The sequence below is a fragment of the Juglans microcarpa x Juglans regia genome, chromosome 7S (assembly GCF_004785595.1).
Source record: "Juglans microcarpa x Juglans regia isolate MS1-56 chromosome 7S, Jm3101_v1.0, whole genome shotgun sequence".
In the NCBI taxonomy this organism is placed as follows: Eukaryota; Viridiplantae; Streptophyta; class Magnoliopsida; order Fagales; family Juglandaceae; genus Juglans; species Juglans microcarpa x Juglans regia.
The window spans coordinates 2836329-2856666 of NC_054607.1; the positions used below are offsets into that span (position 1 = coordinate 2836329).

General features: G+C 37.8%; 3 protein-coding genes and 1 long non-coding RNA gene across 5 annotated transcripts; 2 read left to right on the plus strand and 2 right to left on the minus strand.

The window, feature by feature from the left end:
- The first annotated feature begins 881 nt into the window (after window positions 1-881).
- On the plus strand, window positions 882-12265 carry LOC121241519 (transcriptional activator DEMETER-like). Its single transcript, XM_041139312.1, has 20 exons — window positions 882-1015; window positions 1458-2406; window positions 3127-4962; window positions 5058-5423; window positions 5943-6033; window positions 6133-7567; window positions 7746-7825; window positions 7981-8065; window positions 8150-8241; window positions 8314-8382; window positions 8502-8538; window positions 8641-8723; window positions 8973-9410; window positions 9772-9808; window positions 9912-9969; window positions 10209-10348; window positions 10419-10484; window positions 10633-10747; window positions 10835-10873; window positions 11768-12265. The coding sequence occupies exons 2-20, from the start codon at window positions 1626-1628 to the stop codon at window positions 11881-11883; spliced, it is 5964 nt and encodes a 1987-aa protein (XP_040995246.1). The 5' UTR covers window positions 882-1015; window positions 1458-1625; the 3' UTR covers window positions 11884-12265.
- On the minus strand, window positions 5839-14033 carry LOC121241522. Of its 2 annotated transcripts, none has more exons than XR_005935731.1 (3): window positions 13542-14033; window positions 8952-10911; window positions 5839-8760 (listed from the first exon to the last, which is right to left on the minus strand). It is a non-coding gene; the product is annotated as an uncharacterized LOC121241522 (long non-coding RNA). The 2 variants fall into 2 exon arrangements; XR_005935730.1 differs by having other exon boundaries at window positions 13530-14033.
- A 937-nt stretch (window positions 14034-14970) lies between these two features.
- Window positions 14971-17393, plus strand: LOC121241520 (eEF1A lysine and N-terminal methyltransferase). The gene has a single exon (XM_041139313.1). The coding sequence runs from the start codon at window positions 15035-15037 to the stop codon at window positions 16439-16441; it is 1407 nt and encodes a 468-aa protein (XP_040995247.1). The 5' UTR covers window positions 14971-15034; the 3' UTR covers window positions 16442-17393.
- Window positions 17394-19324: 1931 nt separating this feature from the next.
- Window positions 19325-19971, minus strand: LOC121241521. Its single transcript, XM_041139315.1, has one exon. It carries the CDS (start codon window positions 19915-19917, stop codon window positions 19426-19428), a length of 492 nt encoding a protein of 163 aa, XP_040995249.1. The 5' UTR covers window positions 19918-19971; the 3' UTR covers window positions 19325-19425.
- Between the last annotated feature and the right edge of the window lie 367 nt (window positions 19972-20338).

Here is a 20338-nt window from a genome sequence, read left to right on the forward strand (position 1 = left end):
TTAAATTTAAGTTATGATGAAGGCCACTCTGTCACATTTGGAATGCTTTCAACTCAAAGACGCACCCTAGAATCACAAATCGTTGATCTACAAGACCAGAAAACCAGTGACGAATTCAGTGACCCATGATAATAAGTGTTACAAGCAACCATGGTGCCATGCCTAAGTTACCAACACGCACTACTCAATTCAATTTTCTTGCCTTAGGTATTCGAGATCAACCACCTATACTTATCTCTTGTCAACATGTGTGGCACACGCGTTAGTACCATCGCTCGCTCAATCCCTAATGCCGCCAAGCGTCAGATATGCATGATTCTACCTATTTAACTATCTTGTCATTTTCCTTCAATGTTAGACTCGATGCATTCCTCTATTTGCAACAAAAAACGTAGATCTGCTCAACGAAATCTCCAGAACAATCTGCAAAAGCGTGCTCAATTTTGCAACAATACCCCATTGTTATAGGTAACTCAAAACGGTCCATAATTTTCTAGATTGTTGAATTAATTGCCTTCATAGCAATCTTTTCCTTTACTTGATCAGACAAGTAAACTCAGGATTGGAACGTTGTCTATATTTTCTATTTTGATTATACAATAATTTTGATTGAGTTCTTGTTCTAACCTTTCACCTCCACTTGCATGAATATTTGCTTGGGAACCATGAAATGTGGCAGATTTAGCAACGAGGCTAGGAAAAAAAAAAAAGAAGGGTAATCTCATAGTTTTTTGTGTTTTTTATTTTTGTGAGGATGGTAATTTCTGAATATTATTATTGTGAAAGTAGTTGATTAAGATGGTGTGCCCCAGCTTACAAAAACAAGGCGTGCCCAAACTGGTGTCTTTCTTAATATATATAGAATGGTCCATAGTTATTGGTGCTTCTTTCCTGCCCTTTTCCTCTAATACAGTTTCTCTCTCCTGGTTTAACCCTGGAGACTGACTGGATATCTTCCGGCATTGACTTTTCCCACTCCGGCGATCTGACTCGCCGCCAGATCTGTGAGCTCAATGTATTTTTTTTTTTTTCCTTACCATTTTTATTTTTCAGGTTTTAATTCATTCAGGTTTATCAAACCCCATTAAAGTTGTTACACTCCTTCCATATAGCGAAAAGATTCCCTATAGAATTTGTCAATTTTTCGCCCCACAATCTTAGCCATTTAAAACGGTTTAAATCGGCCAATTCACTTCTCGCTTTTTTATCTCTCAGATGCAAGATAGTTGCTACTGTTTTGATTTTGTTTCCTTAAGTTTCTCATGCTTCCTTCAATGCTTTCCCTCGAGTAAAAGATAAAGCTGGCTTTTCCTGTTGACAAATATCCGTCATTTATAACAAAAAAAGATGTTTTTTTTGTGGGTTGTTTTCCTTCTTTAATCTTCTGTAGTCTTGATGAATGCCAATGTTTGGTGAAGGTTTGTATGAGGGAGAAATGTGTTTGGGTGTTTTGGCAGGGTGGGTTCAGGCAAATGGGTTAAAAGTCAAGAAGGGCTTTCAGAAGCCTCTTCTATTTGTCTGTTAGCTGCAAAATCCAGCTGCTACAAGAAAATCGAGAGGGTTGAAGCTCGGGGATTATTTGGGTGGAAGAATTGTCTTGTAATTGCTGGGTGAGTGAGAAAGAAATGATGAACTTCAGAGGGGGAGTTTCAATTCCACAGGATAAAGAGTTTCAAATCATGGATTCTTGGATGCCCGTCACACCAGAGAAGCCAGTTCCGACAAGATCTAATCCGATCCCTGTCGACTGCCATGGAAACCAACTGGGGAGAGGAAATTGGCAGGAGCTGAATGGATTCTCAAATGGGTATGCAGAAGAGATGCCTAATTGCAATGGGTTGAGGCTAAATTCGAACCCAATCGGACAAATGGTCCAGAATGGAGGGTTCAATGGCTATGATGAGGGAGGTTTGGCCGAGAGAAACAGGACGATGATCAATCACATTGCAGGCTCCTACACACAGTCCTTCCATAATAACGACAGCTCGGGTTGGAAAAGGGATCCATTGGCAAAACTGCTGCTGATGCAGAATGCGGCTTTCATTGCCTCTGCAAACAGGAATCCGAACAGAAGCTTGAGCATGGCGGCAAATAGACCTCTAATTCCGAATTCGCATTCGCATTCGCATTCGCACTCGCATTCTCAGTCTCAGTCTCATCCTCAAGTTGATTGTAATCAGAAAGGTTCCATCTTGGGTAACATGTGGTTCGAAAACCAGAATCACTTGTCTGGTTCTAACCCATTGAGCGATTTGGCAAATGGAACTCTGTTTCAGGATATTCATTCTGAAGTTGACAACAATCAAAGAGATTCGGATTTTGCAAGTTTGTTTTATGCCAACCAAAATCACTTCTCAGGTTCGAACTCATTAAACGACAGCGATATCACATCCCAGATATCCAAGCGTAAGTGATCTACTGTCCTTTATTATTTTTTTTTTTTAAAAAAAAAAATTCATGCCAATTCATGCATGCAACTAGGAATGATTCAAAGAGGATCATCGTTATGATTTTTCCCATGTTTTATTATTATTATTATTTTGCTAATTTCCGGTCAATGAAACATGTAAATTGCCACCATGTGAATGAAACATTTGAAATAGATGATTGCTTCTTCATGGAAATTGGATCTAGCATTTGCCCTCTTTTCATAAGATTTAACAAAAATAAGGCACCTGAATTCATCTTCGTTAATTCATATGTTCTCAAGGTAAGAATCTATACCTGTTATAATATTGCACTGGGATGATCTTTTTGCCTTATAATTAAATTAAATATGATAAGGGGGTGTGAAATTGTAATCCCCTTGGCATCGAGAGAGGCTTGCCAAAGGAGCTCTTGCAAATAGAATTTTAGTACCACATTATGTATGTGATCTTCAAACAGCTACTAGACAGGCATATGTTATTTTAATCTTGCCAATCATGTTTTTTCTAAACATGAAATTGCATTTTCTTTGATGTCTTTATTAATTGTAAGGGCTATCAGATATAGCATAATTTATTGGCATGCCACAAGAAAGAAAACAATCTACTTTGGAGCTGTGAATTTATTTTCACTGTCAAATTATCTTTCATCTTTTACAAGAAAATGAATGAAGACAATGAAAACTGTTTTTCCCTACAGATGGATTCTCTATGCCTTACCAGCAACAATGTGACCTAAATTACCCGCCGGTAGAAATAGATGCTTCCTCAAGTGTTACCAACACCCTCCAGTTTGCACCAATAACACCGGATCAGGTCAACAAGTTGGAGAACAACCAACTTCCTGCAACATTGCAAACAAGAAATGAAAGCTCAAGTGGGGCAAAAGAAAATGAAGCTTCACCCACATCGTTCGGAAATAAGGCACCTCGGCAACATAGTGATGAACTCTTACAAAGCATAGTAGACTCCTCTTCTGCTGCCATTTGTACACCATACAAGGAAAATCAAGATTCCGAGAGTGGAAGGAATCCAGGCATTGATCTGAACAAGACACCCGAGCAGAAACCACCCAGACGAAGAAAACACAGGCCCAAGGTAATCAGGGAAGGCAAGCCCAAAAGGAGTCCAAAGTCTACTGCTCCAAAGAATACTAAGGAGACCCCAACAGGAAAGAGGAAGTATGTACGCAAGAATGTTAAAAAAGAATTAGCACCTGAACCGGCAGATGCTACAAGGGAGACGGCAAATGTTAATGGTGGAACTGCTGCAAAATCCTGTAGGAGAGCTTTAAATTTCGACTTGGAGAAGACCGTAGATGAAAGCCAGATCAAAGTAGTTGGTCAACAGGAGTTGCAGCAAAGGAATGAAAGGACCTTTCGTTTGAGTTCAGACCCTCAAGCCACAGAATTGTGCCCTGGAACATACAGTGTGCCTGGCACAAAGTCAGCTGTGCAGATTGACCGATGGAATACGGTAGGATACCAGCCACATGGGATGAGTAATCTAACCCCTTCCACTTGTCAATTACAAACTGACAGCGGACCACTGCAAAAAAAGCAAGCGGCTGCAGCCTCAATAGTTCCAGCAAAAGACCTGCCAATAGAAGATTCAGATGTGATTCGAAGATATGTAGATGGTGGATTCACTGATCCTTGCCAGAACAGCAGCAGAAATAGATGCACTCCCATATGGCAAATTCATGTGGAAGCAATAGACAAAAGAGTCTTTCAAGCAAAAGTTCATCATGAGAGAAGTGAGAAAGAGATGTCTCAGAGGACTCCACAATCAGTTCCAAAGTCTCCATCCAATTCCAGCGCAATGAGAGGATCCAAGAGAGAACATTTTCGTACTATCGAGCAGACGAATTCCAATATCCAAAATCCAGTGATTTCATCATTGTACCAACAGATCCAAGTGGATGAATGCCACAGAAATGTCCAGGTTCTGGGCACAGGTCTTTCAGAAACCTGCAAAAAGAAGAAAATCAAGAGTGGACTACATACAAACACCCGTGGAATGCCTTGTGTTACAGAAGTTGAAGGAGGTTGGGGAAATGTTGAAACAAAAAAGATGAGTGATAACAGTGCAAATGAATTTGCACCAACAGCAAACAATGAAATATTGAACTCTTACTTTGAAACTCGTATAATCACAGAGAGGAAAGGTGAGGCCAACAATTTTACCATGGAGAGGTGCAATCACTCCACAACAGCCAAACAGTATTTGATGATGCAACATATTTCTTCCGGGCTGCATTCAAATGCAGAACGAACGGAAGAGACCAACGGACTAGCTTCAGCCCATGGCTTTCCCTCCCTAGCTGCAACTGAGGATTGTCACTTGCTCCGACCATCTCCTCCCAAACAAACTCCCGAATTGGAGAAACAGGTACAAACTTCCCATGTTCATACATTAGCAACTAAGCAGACTTTGGGATGTACGCCATCAAGATTAGTTTCAGCTCGAAGAAATAAAGTGCTGAAAAACCAGGATGCCTCTCAAGATCATCAGAAATCCTCACCAAAACCACGAGGTATTTTCCATATCAGATAACTTTTAGAAAATGCAAACTCACAGAATATCTAGTATGTTATACTCACTATGTTGATAGCAATCAACTTGATGTAGGTCGTCCACCAGCAAAACGGATATATCCCATTACCATAGATGAGATCATATATCGATTGACAAGTCTCAATCTCAATGCGGGGAGCAATGAATTAGTAAGGGATGAGAAAAATGCACTTGTTCTCTATAAAGGAGATGGTACACTTGTTCCATATGCAAGGTTTGAGTTTTTGAAAAAACGAAAACCACGGCCTAGGGTAGACCTTGACCCAGAAACAAATAGAATATGGAATCTTTTGATGGGTAAGGAAGGGAACAAAGACTTTGAAGGAACTGACACAGAAAAGGAGAAGTGGTGGGAAGAGGAAAGGAAAGTTTTTCGTGGTCGAACTGATTCATTTATTGCAAGAATGCACCTTATCCAAGGTATAGTCCCTTATAGTTTTAGCCTCTCACATTCAGATCATTATTAAGTATTCTGTTATTCATATCTTTCTGATCAAGATACTTGGATCTACATTTATGTCTTGCTCTTAAAATTATTTAATTGGACAGCTAACAAATTAGAATCAAACCAGAGAAAGGGATAAAGAGAGATGTATGCACAAACACAGTATTAAAGAACTAATGGGTCATTATTGACACAAGTTCAGAGAGATCAATATGAAGAAAAATATAATACCGTGGGACAATTGAAATTGAAACAAGCCATCAGTCAATTGCATGACATGCTAGTCTTAGTCTTTTAGCATTATTTTTCTGGATAAAATAACTTACCCAATGACAAGTCTGCAAGCTGACAAATATTTGTAGGTGTTATGTAGAAGATGCAAACAGAAAATCAGTGAAGAAAAGTGTACATTGCATGGAAAATCAACTAGTTGCATACAAAGTTAAATCAACTTGTTCCATATTAACTATACGTACAAATTACACTCTTCACAGGTGATAGACGCTTCTCAAGGTGGAAAGGATCTGTTGTTGACTCGGTGATAGGAGTCTTCCTTACCCAAAATGTCTCAGATCATCTTTCAAGGTAATTCATCATTTTTCACAGAATTCTATGCCCACATTGAACATGAGTAAAAACTTGAAGTTCAAAGAATAATATTTGTCATTTTTTATTTCTTTGCAGCTCTGCCTTCATGTCTTTGGCAGCACGATTTCCTCTCAAGTCAACAAGCAACTGCAATGCACGTGACAACACAGGGACGAGCATACTGTTCAAAGAGTCAGAAGTCAGCATAGTAAATCAGAATGACACCATCGGATGGCATGAAAAGGGTTCAAGCCAGCCCATCTTCAATATTAGCTCCATTGCACCCCTTGGATCAGCAGAGCATCAGAGGGGAAGTGAAACTACAGGAACAGAAAGGATCATGGTGCAGGGACACGGCCTGAGTATAGAGGAAGAAGTCATATCATCACAAGAATCTTTTGATTCTTTAATCATTCAAGGGACTGGAAGACCGAGATCGAGCTCAGGCTCCAATTCAGAAGAGGAAGATCTTATAACCAGCTGCAGACCTATTGAGGCTCACTTTACAACTTTAACAAATCTTCTACAGATGGAGAAAACCACATTCCAGGAATTTTACAGCCAAAATAGTTCAATTATGGATGAGGGATCCAGGCATGTGCACAAGCAATCTGAATATATTGCTCATGCCCACAAAAAGTCAAGATTAGATAGATCAGATGGTGTCAATGGTCCTGCATTTAGTTATCCAATCAATCCTGACAATCCACAAAGCCAAGTACGAGTGGTTCCTTCAAGTAACTACCATCTGCATGTGACCCCAGACTCTACAGTACCCGAAGTAGAGAATTTTGAAGTGTTAAGTGACGAAAGCATATCCCCTTTGTCTTCAATTGATTTTGGATTCACCAAGACAAAAGATGCAAATAGCAAGGGCTTCAGGACCAAAAGATGGGAAGGAAGTGAAGGTAAAAGCACAGTACAGCAAAATGGACTACTGCACCCTCAAGAAACACCAAGAATGGGGCCACATGTACCATCAAGCAACCACTCACTACACCAGGAAATCATTTCTCAACCAGGACCACACATTGTGTATAATCAACCATCCTACCGCCATCATCAACAGGATGTGACCAAATGCCTCCAATTGCAAAGCCCATATATTGCAGAACCTGCTGAAGCACTGGCTAACAGAGAGAATGATGCTATGCAGCAAACATCAAGTGCACCTAAACTTGCAGAAAATTTTGGAGAGAGACTCTCAGCAGAAAATGCGCAAATACTCTTGGAAAATAGATTTCTCAATCCAAACTCAAATAAGCTAGTCGATCCCTCTGATCAGGCAAATAGCAAGACAACTTCAAAAATCTCAAAACTGAAAAAAGGAAAGACAGAGAGAGATAAGAATAATGCAGTTGACTGGGATACTTTAAGAAAGCAAGTGCAGGCCAGTGGTTTGAATGGAGAAAGAAGCAAAGATGCACAGGACTCGCTTGACTATGAAGCAGTAAGACTTGCACATGTTGATGAGATTTCTAATGCCATAAGAGAACGGGGGATGAATAACATGCTAGCAGAACGAATCAAGGTATATTTACTAGACTACAAAAGCCTTCACATTTGCAACTACTACCTTCAAATTTGCAACTACTACCTTCAAATGGCTCCACAAATGAATCGTCATTCAACACAAAAAGTATTCTTAACCAAATTCTTTTTATATAAAAATAACATAGAAAAGTGGCCATGGTTTCATAATGTTACAGGAATTTCTGAACCGTCTGGTTAGAGATCATGGAAGCATCGATCTGGAATGGTTAAGAAATGTTCCCCCTGATAAAGCAAAGTAAGCAATTCCACAAACATGTTACTGAAATTGTCAAACGACTGCCACTAAGTCATAATAATGTACTGCATCTATACTGTAAATGAAAATGGCCCAGATTAATGTCAAAATGCCGAACTGCATCTATATCCTTGAAAAATGTCATTTTGCTGCAGGGATTATCTGTTGAGCGTTCGTGGACTTGGGTTGAAAAGTGTGGAGTGTGTGCGGCTGCTAACACTCCATCATCTAGCTTTTCCAGTAAGAAACTACTTCCTTGACAGATTATTAGGGGCAAAGAAAACCAGATAATCAAATATATTACCGTTTTTCTTTTTTGCAAAGGTTGACACAAATGTTGGAAGGATAGCAGTTCGACTTGGATGGGTCCCTCTCCAACCCTTGCCTGAGTCACTTCAGCTACACCTCCTAGAATTGTAAGTACATACTCCAACTAATGAATACTAATCTTTTCAATGATAAACAATGCTAATCAAAATCCTATACAGATACCCAGTGCTGGAATCAATACAAAAATATCTTTGGCCAAGATTATGCAAACTCGATCAACGAACACTGTAACCCCAGAGCACTTTCTCATTAAATATTTATTGAACATTATTTTTTCATACAAAAAATTAGGATAAACGAATTCCTAAGTAAAGCTATTACTGACAATAGAGTATTGCTACCACAGGTACGAGCTGCACTACCAATTGATCACATTTGGCAAGGTTCGTAGCAACAGAGATTTACATATGCTGCTTTATTCAGCAGAATATAGCTCTTTAGCATATTAAGAGAGAAATTTTCCACATGCTTCAATATCTATGCAGGTTTTCTGCACAAAAAGTAAACCAAACTGCAATGCATGTCCAATGAGAGGAGAGTGCAGACACTTTGCAAGTGCTTTTGCAAGGTTTGCATTCTGATCTGTCCTGTTGCTATGTCTACCTCTGCCATTGCCAAGGCATACAAGCATGAGAAACAATTTAAATGATAACTTGTTTCAAAAAATCAATTCTTCTTAAACCGTCCAATTCATTTCCCATAAACGGGAGGCATATATCCTCAAGTCCTTTCTTCTCAAAACCTACAGCTTATCTTACCCTATGCATGAGTTCAATATTCTCTGAACGAAACTCACCTAAAACCGTATTTGCTGCAGTGCGAGGCTTGCGTTGCCAGGTCCAGAAGATAAGAGCATTGTGAGCTCTACTGTTCCCATTGCACATGAACTAAACCCAGCCGTAGTTATCAACCCAATGCCACTACCGCCACCTGAGAACAACTCACTTAAAGAAGCAGCTTATATAAGTCGCAACTGTGAACCAATCATTGAAGAACCAGCAACCCCAGAACATGAATGTACAGAGATCTCGGAAAGTGACATTGAGGACTCTTTATATGAGGATCCTGATGAGATTCCTATCATCAAACTCAACATTGAAGAGTTTACCATGAATCTTCAGAATTACATGCAAGAGAAGATGGAACTCCAAGAAGCTGACATGTCCAAGGCTTTGGTTGCCTTAAAACCAGAAGCTACTTCTATCCCTACACCCAAACTGAAGAATGTTAGTCGGCTACGAACAGAGCACCAAGTGTAAGTAGACATCTCCTCAAAATCTATAATCAAAGTATTTGCAAAGTACCGCTGCAGCTAAACTGGGCTGCGCTAGAGTGGGTATGGTTTATATTGATCCTCATGAGCAGAAATACTTTCTGACTAGACCAAATAATAGTCCAATATAGCATAAATTATCTTCCATCCTGGAACGAAACTCATTGAACCTTCTAATATCCTAATCATTCAATATTACTTGCAGAAAATTGTAGCTTCGGATCAAATATTAAAAAACTCTAGCCCTACGGGATAGACTTGATATTTCAAATAAAGAAAAAGTAACAAAAAAATACAACTCTGCTTGATGCGCTCTGACAGCTTCCATCCTGAAATGATGCAGGTATGAACTTCCTGATTCACATCCGCTCTTGGAAAGGGTTAGTAAATTTTGACACTCTGAATTATAAAGTGGCCTTTAACTAGGAAACTGTAATTAATCATTACCTTATTATTTTTTTTTACGGATAAAAAAAATTACAGATGGACAGCCGAGAAACAGATGATCCAAGCCCATACCTTCTTGCCATATGGACACCAGGTAAGAAATAAAATAAGATAGCTTGAGCTGCTATACTTGTACATAGAAAAATCAAGATATATTCTCGTGATCACTCGGTGCAATTTATATGCACATAAGTATCAACACATCAACATAGCCAGTATTTGAGACAAAGTGCAGGGTGGTCCAGGGTATTCAATATTCCCACGACAGATTAGGAGAAATAGTTTTACAAGTTTGACATCTGATTACAATCATATTTACAAAACTTGTTCTAGGTGAAACTGCAAATTCAATCCAACCACCAGAGACGAGCTGCGGATCACAAGAAGCTAACAAACTGTGCAATGAGAAGACATGCTACTCGTGTAATAGTGTCCGAGAAGCCAATGCACAAACAGTCAGAGGGACACTACTGGTGAGTGAATTATTCAATGATACATAGAAAACACTCCTTTAGTTGCTAACATTTACCTCACAAAATGCAGATACCCTGTAGAACAGCAATGAGAGGGAGCTTTCCTCTTAATGGTACATACTTTCAAGTTAACGAGGTAAGTTTATCATAGCTATATGCTTATTCTCTTAATTTGGGAGTCCAAAGTGGATACAAGAACTACCAGGATGGCATTCCAATTCATGTCAGCGAATACTTAGAGCCACTGATTCCATTATTGTCAAATGAATAATACCATTTTGCAGGTATTTGCGGATCATGAATCTAGCCTGAACCCAATTGATGTACCAAGATCATGGATATGGAATCTACGAAGACGGACTGTATACTTTGGAACCTCTGTATCGACAATATTCAAAGGTGAGAGAATTGTAAACAAGCATTTACTGCATAGCTGTCCCAATTTAATTAAAAAGGAAGCTAACGGAGAAAAAACCTGTCTATCAGGCCTATCAACAGAGGGAATTCAATTCTGCTTTTGGAGAGGTATGGAATATTAACTTCAATTATCCACCTTACTTTATCTGCATTGGCAGGGGACATCTCATGTCAGGTGCACTTTACAAGAAAGAAGGAACAATACATAGCCACATTTTTAACTTCAAAATGAATGGAGTTAGATTTTCTCAAAGAATGAATTTTAGAGAACTGGATTATTTGAAGTCCCATAAGTTACATATAACATTTTGTAAGCTTGTAGAGCTGTGGGCATATGTATTCGTATGTGTGTGCTTGCATGTCCATGTGCACATACGAGATATTTTACTGCTAAATTAAACATCTGATAACAACGCAATACATAGTGGTAGTTCCACAGCACTATATGTAGATTGCTATTCAGGTTTAATGACAAAACATAATGGGCATGCATAAACTTACACCACGTATGTGAGACACAAGGACATGCGCTTGAAATTTAGACTCATGCAGCATGCCAGTCTACCAATATTATGCATATCCACAATGTGATAAATCAAACCTAAAATGAAATAAAGGTATAAGAGAGAATATTAACCACCCAATGGAAGCCAAATGTGTCCATTACAAGGTTTGAAGTTAAGATCCCGAACTTTACCAAGGCTAAAATGTATAATTAGACTTTTCTGTTTGCAGCATATGATAATGCTTTGCCTAGTTGATTTTTAAATTATCATTAAAAACATGAAATAATCTGAGCCACATTTCCCATTATCAACCATTGAGTGCTTCTAATTTGCTAAACATAACTTTGCAAACTCTAAAGGAACAAATTTATGTATGATTTCTCTACAAGAAATGTGTGCAGTTGCTTAGTGGCTTACAACCGCACCCCAAAATATCTTTCTAATATACCAATATTTAAAATTTCATGCTCGCTAACATTTATTTATTTATTTGCAGGATTTGTTTGTGTGAGGGGATTCGACCAGAAAACACGAGCACCCCGACCTTTAATGGCCAGGTTGCACTTTCCTGCAAGTAAGTTGGTAAAGTCAAAATCTGAAAACAAAAGATAAGCAGGATATGTTGCAGAGATGATTACTAGCAGAAGGTACAAAACCAGTCTGCTGGTACTAAACCAAACAGTTGCTGACCACCCAGTGAGATGGAAGATCATTTACTAACATGTTGTAGGTTCAATTATAATTCTTCTAACATGGTACGCATTCACCACCTGTTATCGGAGGAATAGAAATTCCCAAAGTTGAAATGTGAGATCCTATGGCAAGAGGAATGTAGTTTGTAAACAAATGAAATTATGATCATTATTTCATTCTTGCTCGTAAAAGAGCCATTCTTCAGAAACTGGCCAGCGCCACTCGAGAGAAAAACGTTATGTAACGCTCCGCTTTTAGTAATCAATAAAATGATACATCACTGGATGTACAAATGGAAATATAAAGCATGTATTGCAACACAACAAATGAATCAAATAAAAGGTATTTCAGCGAATTCTCAGGCCCACTTTGAAGAGGCCACCAAAGATGACGATAGTCATTTAGTAACCATACGCACATCAGCGTGAATGGAAGCTAGGGTGGATACTAAACCTTTTTAGCCTGATAAAGAAGTGGTACAACCCTACGTGAAAGGTATTCCAGTGACTACAACATACCCCAATCACATGTGATGATCGATACAAAGTTAATGGCATTATCATCCTCAAAGTCTGTAGATATATATACATATATTTTATTAGCACCGGGTATCCAAAAACAACGTCCTGACTAATCTTATATATATATATATTTTTTATTAGCACCGGGTATCCAAGAACAACATCCCGACTAATCCCAAGGATGCACAGGCCTTCGGCAAGAAATTTTCCATAAGTGCATTTTGGATAATTCAAGAAGAAAATTCCCCAGTTCGATAGTCCCTAGAGATTGTTTGCACTCAACAAAATTTGAACCTTAGAACTAGGGGACATAACCTCAAAATCTGTAGATATATCTGTGCATCATCCTTTCCATAATGTTAAAAGACGAATATTTGAAAAGGAAGAAGAAGTCAAAAGTATCTAAAGCCTTTCTAGTAAATTCCTGCTCGTATTTAGCATCCATTTCTTGAATGCAAGTTCCCAAATTATCCACCGAAAGAAAAAAGTAAAAGTTATGATAAAAATTAATCACATTTGTACCTAAATAGAACTTGATCGCAATGTACTCTCGTAGTAGGTTACTGAGTATGTAATTAACATCACACAAACATACAAAATCACGCCATGAGAAGTCAAAAAGAAGCATATTCCGTGATACTCTGTTTGGTTGTTGAGAAAAAGCAGGAAACTAGACAATAACATAACCTTAAAACTCAGATTCTTTTCGTCATTTTGGGGCCAAATAAGATTGATCCTCTAGTCAAACAGGTCAAGCACGAAGCGAGAGCATCTAGTCAAAGTTTCCTACTCTATTATGATTTTTTTTGTCTCATGATTTGTTAACTTTTGGAGAAAATGATGCCAGACGCGAATTCGTAATTATTCCTATTCTATTTTACTTCGTTTTCTGGGCAACCAAGCGACGATATAGCAAACGCAATGAAAAGAAACAAAATCAGCATCGTGAAAACACCTACGGCTAGGTCTTGAGAATTCGAGTTCGGATCAAAGCCTGAAACTTAAAAAAAAAATAATAAAATAAATAAAATAAAATAAGCGCACCTGTTTGCTTACATTTGGATTGCAGACGAAGCGAAGCCTGATCTCGGAGCTGCAAAAAGTACAAAAAATCTGACGCCGGGACAGAATAAGAATTATTGACGGCTGAGCAACTTAACTCCATGGCTCTCGATCCAGCCAACTTCGAAACCTTAATTCCATCTCGCTTCCTCGCTTTCACCTTCCCCCACCCCTCACAGCCTGACTCCCTCCTCCAAGTGGCTGTCCTAGACGCACCGACCCAATCTGAATCGAGAATCTTCATCTTTTTATTTGTGCTGATCTGATTTTTCGAAGTAGTCCAGTGCTATTAACGAGCTCGGCATCATCAAAATCGGATCGCCCTGCATCAGAATCGTTGATTGTATACCTTAGAAGAAGCAGATTGCCGACGAGAGAGAGTGTGATAGTGCTCGTCTCGACAATTTTACATACTTCTATAGAGGTTTGCAGTTTGGCGCCTCTTCCTCTTCCCTCCACATTGAATTTTTTGCTTTGTTGACTGGGGAGTGCACGGAATTTTGGTGAAACTCTTCCTTGTATGGACGCGTGGGAGGTTGGGAGAATAGCGCATAAAAAATTTCCCACCGAATATTATTTGAAAATAATTTTTGTGAAAAAAAATTGTACGTATATATTTATTTAATGAAATAATATCACAAAGGTGATAAGAATATCATTTAAAAAAGGTTAGATGGGTAAAAAATGTTGCATATGCATATTTTATGGAAAAATATTTTGTCTACTCATACTTCTTACACAGAAAAAATCTACAGACATAGTTTAATACGATCTATTATATTGTAAAATTCTAAAGGCTTTCGTAACTAAATTTATCTTAACTCATCATTATAATTTTTTCAAATTTCAATACAATAAATAATAAATAATTAAATATTTTTAAATTACAAAATAATAATAATATTAAAAATTAATATTCTAACAATATCTTATCATCTCAACTTAACTCAACTCAATTCAATATTTAAACGTATTATAAAATAGATCTAACATATTATATTAAATTATGTTAAAATTTAAATTTTTTTTATGTAAAATTTGTGTAAAACTAACATTTTTTTTATTTTATGCTTTGTATGTAAACTTACAATGAGATTTTGAAATGATTGAAAATGATAATGTGATTCCTCATATGTTTTTCTCTTTTCCAGTTCTCTCTCTCTCTATATAGATAAATAAATATTTTTTTTTTCTCGGCTAGATATATAACGATTTATTATTAAAAAATTAATTTTTTATATATATTTTATATTTATTTAATTTTTTTAAAAAAATCCAATTTATATTCATAGTTCATCTCAACTCATCTCATTACTATTCATCAATTTTAACTCATAAATTTTACAATTATTTATAACTCATTTCATTATTATTCACATCTCATCTCAACTCAAAATCAACCCAAACAACACGTTACTTGCCCTTTTCCATTCCGTTCGGACGTGCGGCGTGCCTTCGAAACATCCGAGGAAGCAAGGACGAACTCCATGGCTCTCGATCCAGCCACCTTCGAAACCTTAATTCCATCTCGCTTCATCGCCTTCACCTTCCCCCACCCCTCACAGCCTGACTCCCTCCTCCGAGTGGCTGTCCTAGACGCACCGATCCAACCCGCCGATTCACCCCGAGTCGCGGCCATGTTCGTCCCCGAGCACCGCGAATCTGACTGGATCTTCTCCACAGAGTCCGGTCACTTCCAGCTACTCCTCGGCTCTTCCGGAATTTCCCGCTTAATCCTCATCGGAAACCGGCCCATCAACGGTCATTGTTCGCCGATTATTTACCACCGTGCGATCAATCACGATTCCAACGGCCTCGAGTTGAGCTTGAAACCTCTTTTGCTCGCATTGTCTCCTAAGTCTTTGTTTGAAAATGGGATTCCTGAGATTCCCATTTTGAGCTATGAAGATAACGTGATTTGTTGCGTGGTAGTGGAACGTTGTGTTGGGTCTTTTGCTGGAGAAATGTTGGTCGAGGATGTGGAAATTGAGAGTGGTAGTGACGTGGGCGAATGTGTAAAGAGGGAATTTCGGAGACGATTGAGGTTCAAAAGGATGCCGAATTTGGTTCAAACGGAGATACGTCTTGTTCCCGGGGCGGGTACTGGTTCAGATCGTTTGGGGATTGGGGAGGTTGAGTTCAGGCCTGATATTGAGGTTTTGGTGCATCCTTACCTGGCTCCAATGGTGGCGAGCATTTCCTTGATCAGTTCTTGTATTGAGGAACGGAATCAAAATGGGTTTAGGCCGAAAGCTTTGTGCCTTGGTGTGGGCGGTGGGGCTTTGCTTGCTTTCCTCAAAACTCAATTGGGTTTTGATGTCGTCGGGGTGGAGGCTGACGCAGAGGTTTTGAGGGTTGCACGGCAGTATTTTGGTTTGGATGATACCGAGTCTATCCAGCTTATTGTTGGAGACGCAACAAATGTTATGGAGAAGATTGCATATAATGCAAACGGGCACAATTTGGGTTATCTTGGCGTTCATGAGGCCGAGAATGGTAGTTATTTGTGGGATGACAAAGATCTCAACAACAAATTCGATATCATTATGGTTGATTTGGATTCTAGTGATGCTAACGATGGTACAATATCTCCGCCGTTGGAATTTGTTCAGAAGCATGCTCTTTTGGCTGCTAAAATGCTTCTCTGTGATTTTGGGATTCTCGCCATAAATGTCATTGCTCCAAGTCGGTCATTCTATGAGAAGCTGATAAATGAATTTCGTGAGGTTTTTCACGAGCTTTACGAAATAGACGTGGGAAATGAAGAGAATTTTGTTCTAGTTGCCACAAAGTCACCTACCATCTCTTGCATTAGTGATTGTGAGAATTCATTTCTCAACAGACTGCGGTTGGTTACTTCGGGAGCATACATGGATTCCATACGGAAGATTTGAGGCCCAAAGGTCTATGGAAGTTGAAGAATATAATTATCAAAGATCATATTGAAAGTCAAAGCATGTTCCAAAGAATGGTTTCAGGAGAGAATGATTCCAAAGCACGATTTCAAAGGGACTTCAACTCGAGGCAAAAGCTTAAAATCAGTGAAGAGCTCATGCCTTCCTGATGGGAATCAGCTCGGTTTGAAGGGGAGGATGAAGAACCATAATCTCCAGGCTATAGTTTTATGCCTTGCAAATCCAGGGGATTTGACGACAAATCTCAAATCAGGCATTTGCCCCCTAACGTTGATTTACCATGTTAGTAAGCCTTGGTAGGGCTGGTGGAATGATAATGAGTATATACAATAAAACCAAAAGGGAAGAAAAGATAGAAAGTTTTAGAATTCTGGTTTTTGATTGAATGAATATAATGTAGAACCACAAAGGCAACTGCTGTATGGGGCCAAATGATCTTCCAATGTTTTTCAGGTAACTGAAGTTCCGTAACATCTCATTTTGAGTTTTTCATTTGAGTGGCTTCTTTGGGCAAAGTATTGACTACTGATAATCTTAGAAGGAGAGGTTTGTTTATTGCTGATTGGTGTACCATGTGTAAAACGGATGGAGAATCTGTAAATCACATTTTTCTTCACTGCAAAGTGACAAGATTCTTGTAGAACGAGGCTTTGAGTTGGACAGGATTACATCGAGTTATGCCCAGAGAAGTGGTGGATTTATTGGTAGGGTGGAAGGGTTTGAAGGCTTGTAAGAAGGCGGCGAGAGTTTGGAAGATGATTCATCCTTGTCTTATGTGGTGCATATGGCTTCAAAGAAATGAGAGATGCTTCGAAGATAAAAAACGCTCTTTGGGAGGTCTTAGGGATTTTTTCTTGAGTATTTTAAGTTCTTGGGCTAAAGCTTATATAATGGAGGATAATTTTCTGAATCTGTTTTAGTTTTCTGGTCAGTTTCTTTTTGTTCTTGGAAGTTGTAGGTGTTTCCTTTGTATACTTGGTCTGTGTACTTAGGCTTATGCTTATTTCTTTGAATAAAATTATTATTTATAAAAAAAAATGTTGAAAAGATAGTTAAAATTGAGTGGGACTCTATGGAACCCTGGTCCTATATGATTTTCTTGATGGTACTGCAGTGAGCCCTGGAAAGTTGGAAACGCCCCTCATTCTTGCAAGTCATGAAATTTTTGCAGCAATACCTCATAAATTCCAAACCTCAGCGAGTTTGTGGACGCATTCCATGATTTATCTAGAGGGGTTGAGAGCCAGTAAGAATGTGGGTTTATGCATGTGTGCCATCATTTTGATGCTGTGACTGATAGTTGTCAGAGTTCTCATTGTGAATCATTCAGAGCTCCTTCCCTTAGAAGCTCTCGAGAGGAAAATAGATCTACTACTGATGTTGCTCTGGATTCCATGACGACAATGTCTACTTCAAAAAGGAGAAAAACAATCCTGCTTTCTACCTTGCATGTGTATTGGTTACCCTCAGGTGATTTACACATGATACTACATGAGACAGATGGTCAACCTCGGCGAATGCAATTAGACACTTACATGGATTTAGAGATAAAATGAGATGATTTCAGATGAAAGTTAAAAGTTGAATAAAATATTATTAGAATATTATTTTTAATATTATTATTGTTTTAGGATTTGAAAATTTTGAATTGGGATTTGAAAAAATTGAATTATTTATTATATTTTATGTGAAAATTTGATAAAGTTGTAATAATGAGATGAGATGAAATATTCTCTAAATCCAAATGAGCTCTTAAGAATGTTCATTCAGGAGAGATCTAGACTCCCACCCATGGCTATGATAAAATGTGTTCTTTACCTCTGTGAATGAGTTTTGTAGTTTTTGGTGTAAGTAAAACCTAGCTGCTCATGGTTTTGAACAAGATTGTTGGAAGCACCGGACCGCCAAAACAGTTTCCAACATTCATGTCTACTTCTGTTATCAAATTTTATTGCTTATTACTTTACTAACCCTTTGATTTTTAAACCTTTTGCTGACTGACTTAATAGACTTTTAAAACTTGTGAAACTGTTTATTTTTTGAGAAGGGAGTAATTTGTACCGGAGAAACTATTGAATTTCACCTCTAGTTTGAATCCATACAAAGCTGGGAAGTTTGGATGTCAGTAGGCTTCTGAAATCAGATTCCTTTTTTGAAACCGTACTTCATCATCTTCATAATTCAATCGTCCTAGAAATTCGGAAAATAATTGAAGAGAATGCAGAAGGCATTACATGAAAAGACAAAAAGAGAGTTGAACTGACCTCCCTTCCGATCACTGCCCTTTGTCTCTGTTATGGTGGGAACGGACCTCTATTATATTGCAAGAGGCAAACACATATTTGGAATAATGACCATATGTATGAATAAATCATTTGTATAGTTTTAAGTATGTAAGTTTCGGATATTCTTTTTAAAAAATAAAAAAATAGCAAATCTATGACTCAATTTTTATTATTTTTCAAAACAATTATATTTAATATTATTCTTCTGGACATTCTACCAATGCGATGGTGTCTCTCAATTTCCCTCTTTTTATCTGTTTGAATAGTATAGTATTCTAGAATATTCAACTACAATTCATTATTTTTTATTATTTTTTATCAACTTTTTATTACTATTTAATATTTTATTATTATTATTTACAGAATATTTGATATTACCTCAGTTTTTTTTTATGTAAATTAATAAAAAAACACTTTTGAAACTTATGAGAAAAGTATTAAAAATGGGAAATTTTACAAGATGTTTTGATGATTGATCATATTGTTTTGGCGTCAAAAGGTTTAATTGGATGGGAAGTTTTTATTCCCAGTTATAACTTATAATATAGATTAAAAAAAAATAATATGATCCCTAAAATAAAATAATACTACGATTGGGAATTAAATAAAATTAACATACACGAGAGACAGTAGAAAGTAGAAAGTAGAGAGAATACTAATTCCCCAACCAAAAACGACTCACAGAAGGGTAATAAGAATGAAAAGGAGAAGAGCAGCAATGAAGGAGTACTTGAGAGCAGCCAGAAGAATAGCCAAAGAGATAAAGAAGAGTTGCCAAAGCACTTGAACACTTGCCCACGCGAGCAGACCCGTCAATGCTAATGCCAAGAGGTTATCTGGATCTGGGTTTAAAAGATCACCCCAACTGATATCGAATATGCGCCGTTGATCTTTCCCCAAATTATCGCCGCCGTCGCCGGACCCAATTCCTTGCTCTCGTTCTTCTTCACTTTCTTTGGGATCTTTGTTTAACAACCCATCGTTATTCTCTGCAAACAATATTGGGAATCTTGGGAGTTTTCTTGAGATTCGGGATTGGATTCTGGGACGCAAGGAGATGAAGCTGAGATTTTTTTGTGAGGAAAGTCGGAGGGGTCTGAGAGTTGAGCGAATTGGAGGCGCTGGGTATATCAATGGCGGTGGGTGTGAGGTAGAGGTTGGGCCTAACATGTCGAGGAAATGGAAGGGGTCAAAACTCTCGTAATGGGGCAGAACGCGAAACTATACTATGTTAGGCAAATTACCTAACGATTCACAATTTAGTTAGCAAATTATTAAATTTATACCATTATTTAAAAATGAGAAATGATATTTATAATTATAAAGTGAAATTTTTTTTGAAAAATTGAGTAAATATATGATCCACATGAAAAAATAAAATTTTTAATTGCAGATTCTACTCTTTTCAAAATGAGTATATAACATTTACACAACACATAATTATATGTAGTATTACTCATTTAAAATATATCATATTCACAAATAGACTATTGCTACTAGGCAAGGAAGCTTACTGCCCAAATATCATTTTTAATGAATAAATCCAATTGTAATTTCGAATATGGAATTCAAAGGGATCAAATTGGAAATC

Coding starts and splice junctions, on each gene's coding strand:
- LOC121241519 (XM_041139312.1), top strand. CDS start 1,626: ATGATGAACTTCAGAGGGGGAGTTTCAATTCCACAGGATAAAGAGTTT. Junction 5,424..5,942: donor AAGAATGCACCTTATCCAAG/GTATAGTCCCTT, acceptor CACTCTTCACAG/GTGATAGACGCTTCTCAAGG. Junction 6,034..6,132: donor GTCTCAGATCATCTTTCAAG/GTAATTCATCAT, acceptor ATTTCTTTGCAG/CTCTGCCTTCATGTCTTTGG.
- LOC121241520 (XM_041139313.1), top strand. CDS start 15,035: ATGGCTCTCGATCCAGCCACCTTCGAAACCTTAATTCCATCTCGCTTC.
- LOC121241521 (XM_041139315.1), bottom strand. CDS start 19,917: ATGTTAGGCCCAACCTCTACCTCACACCCACCGCCATTGATATACCCA.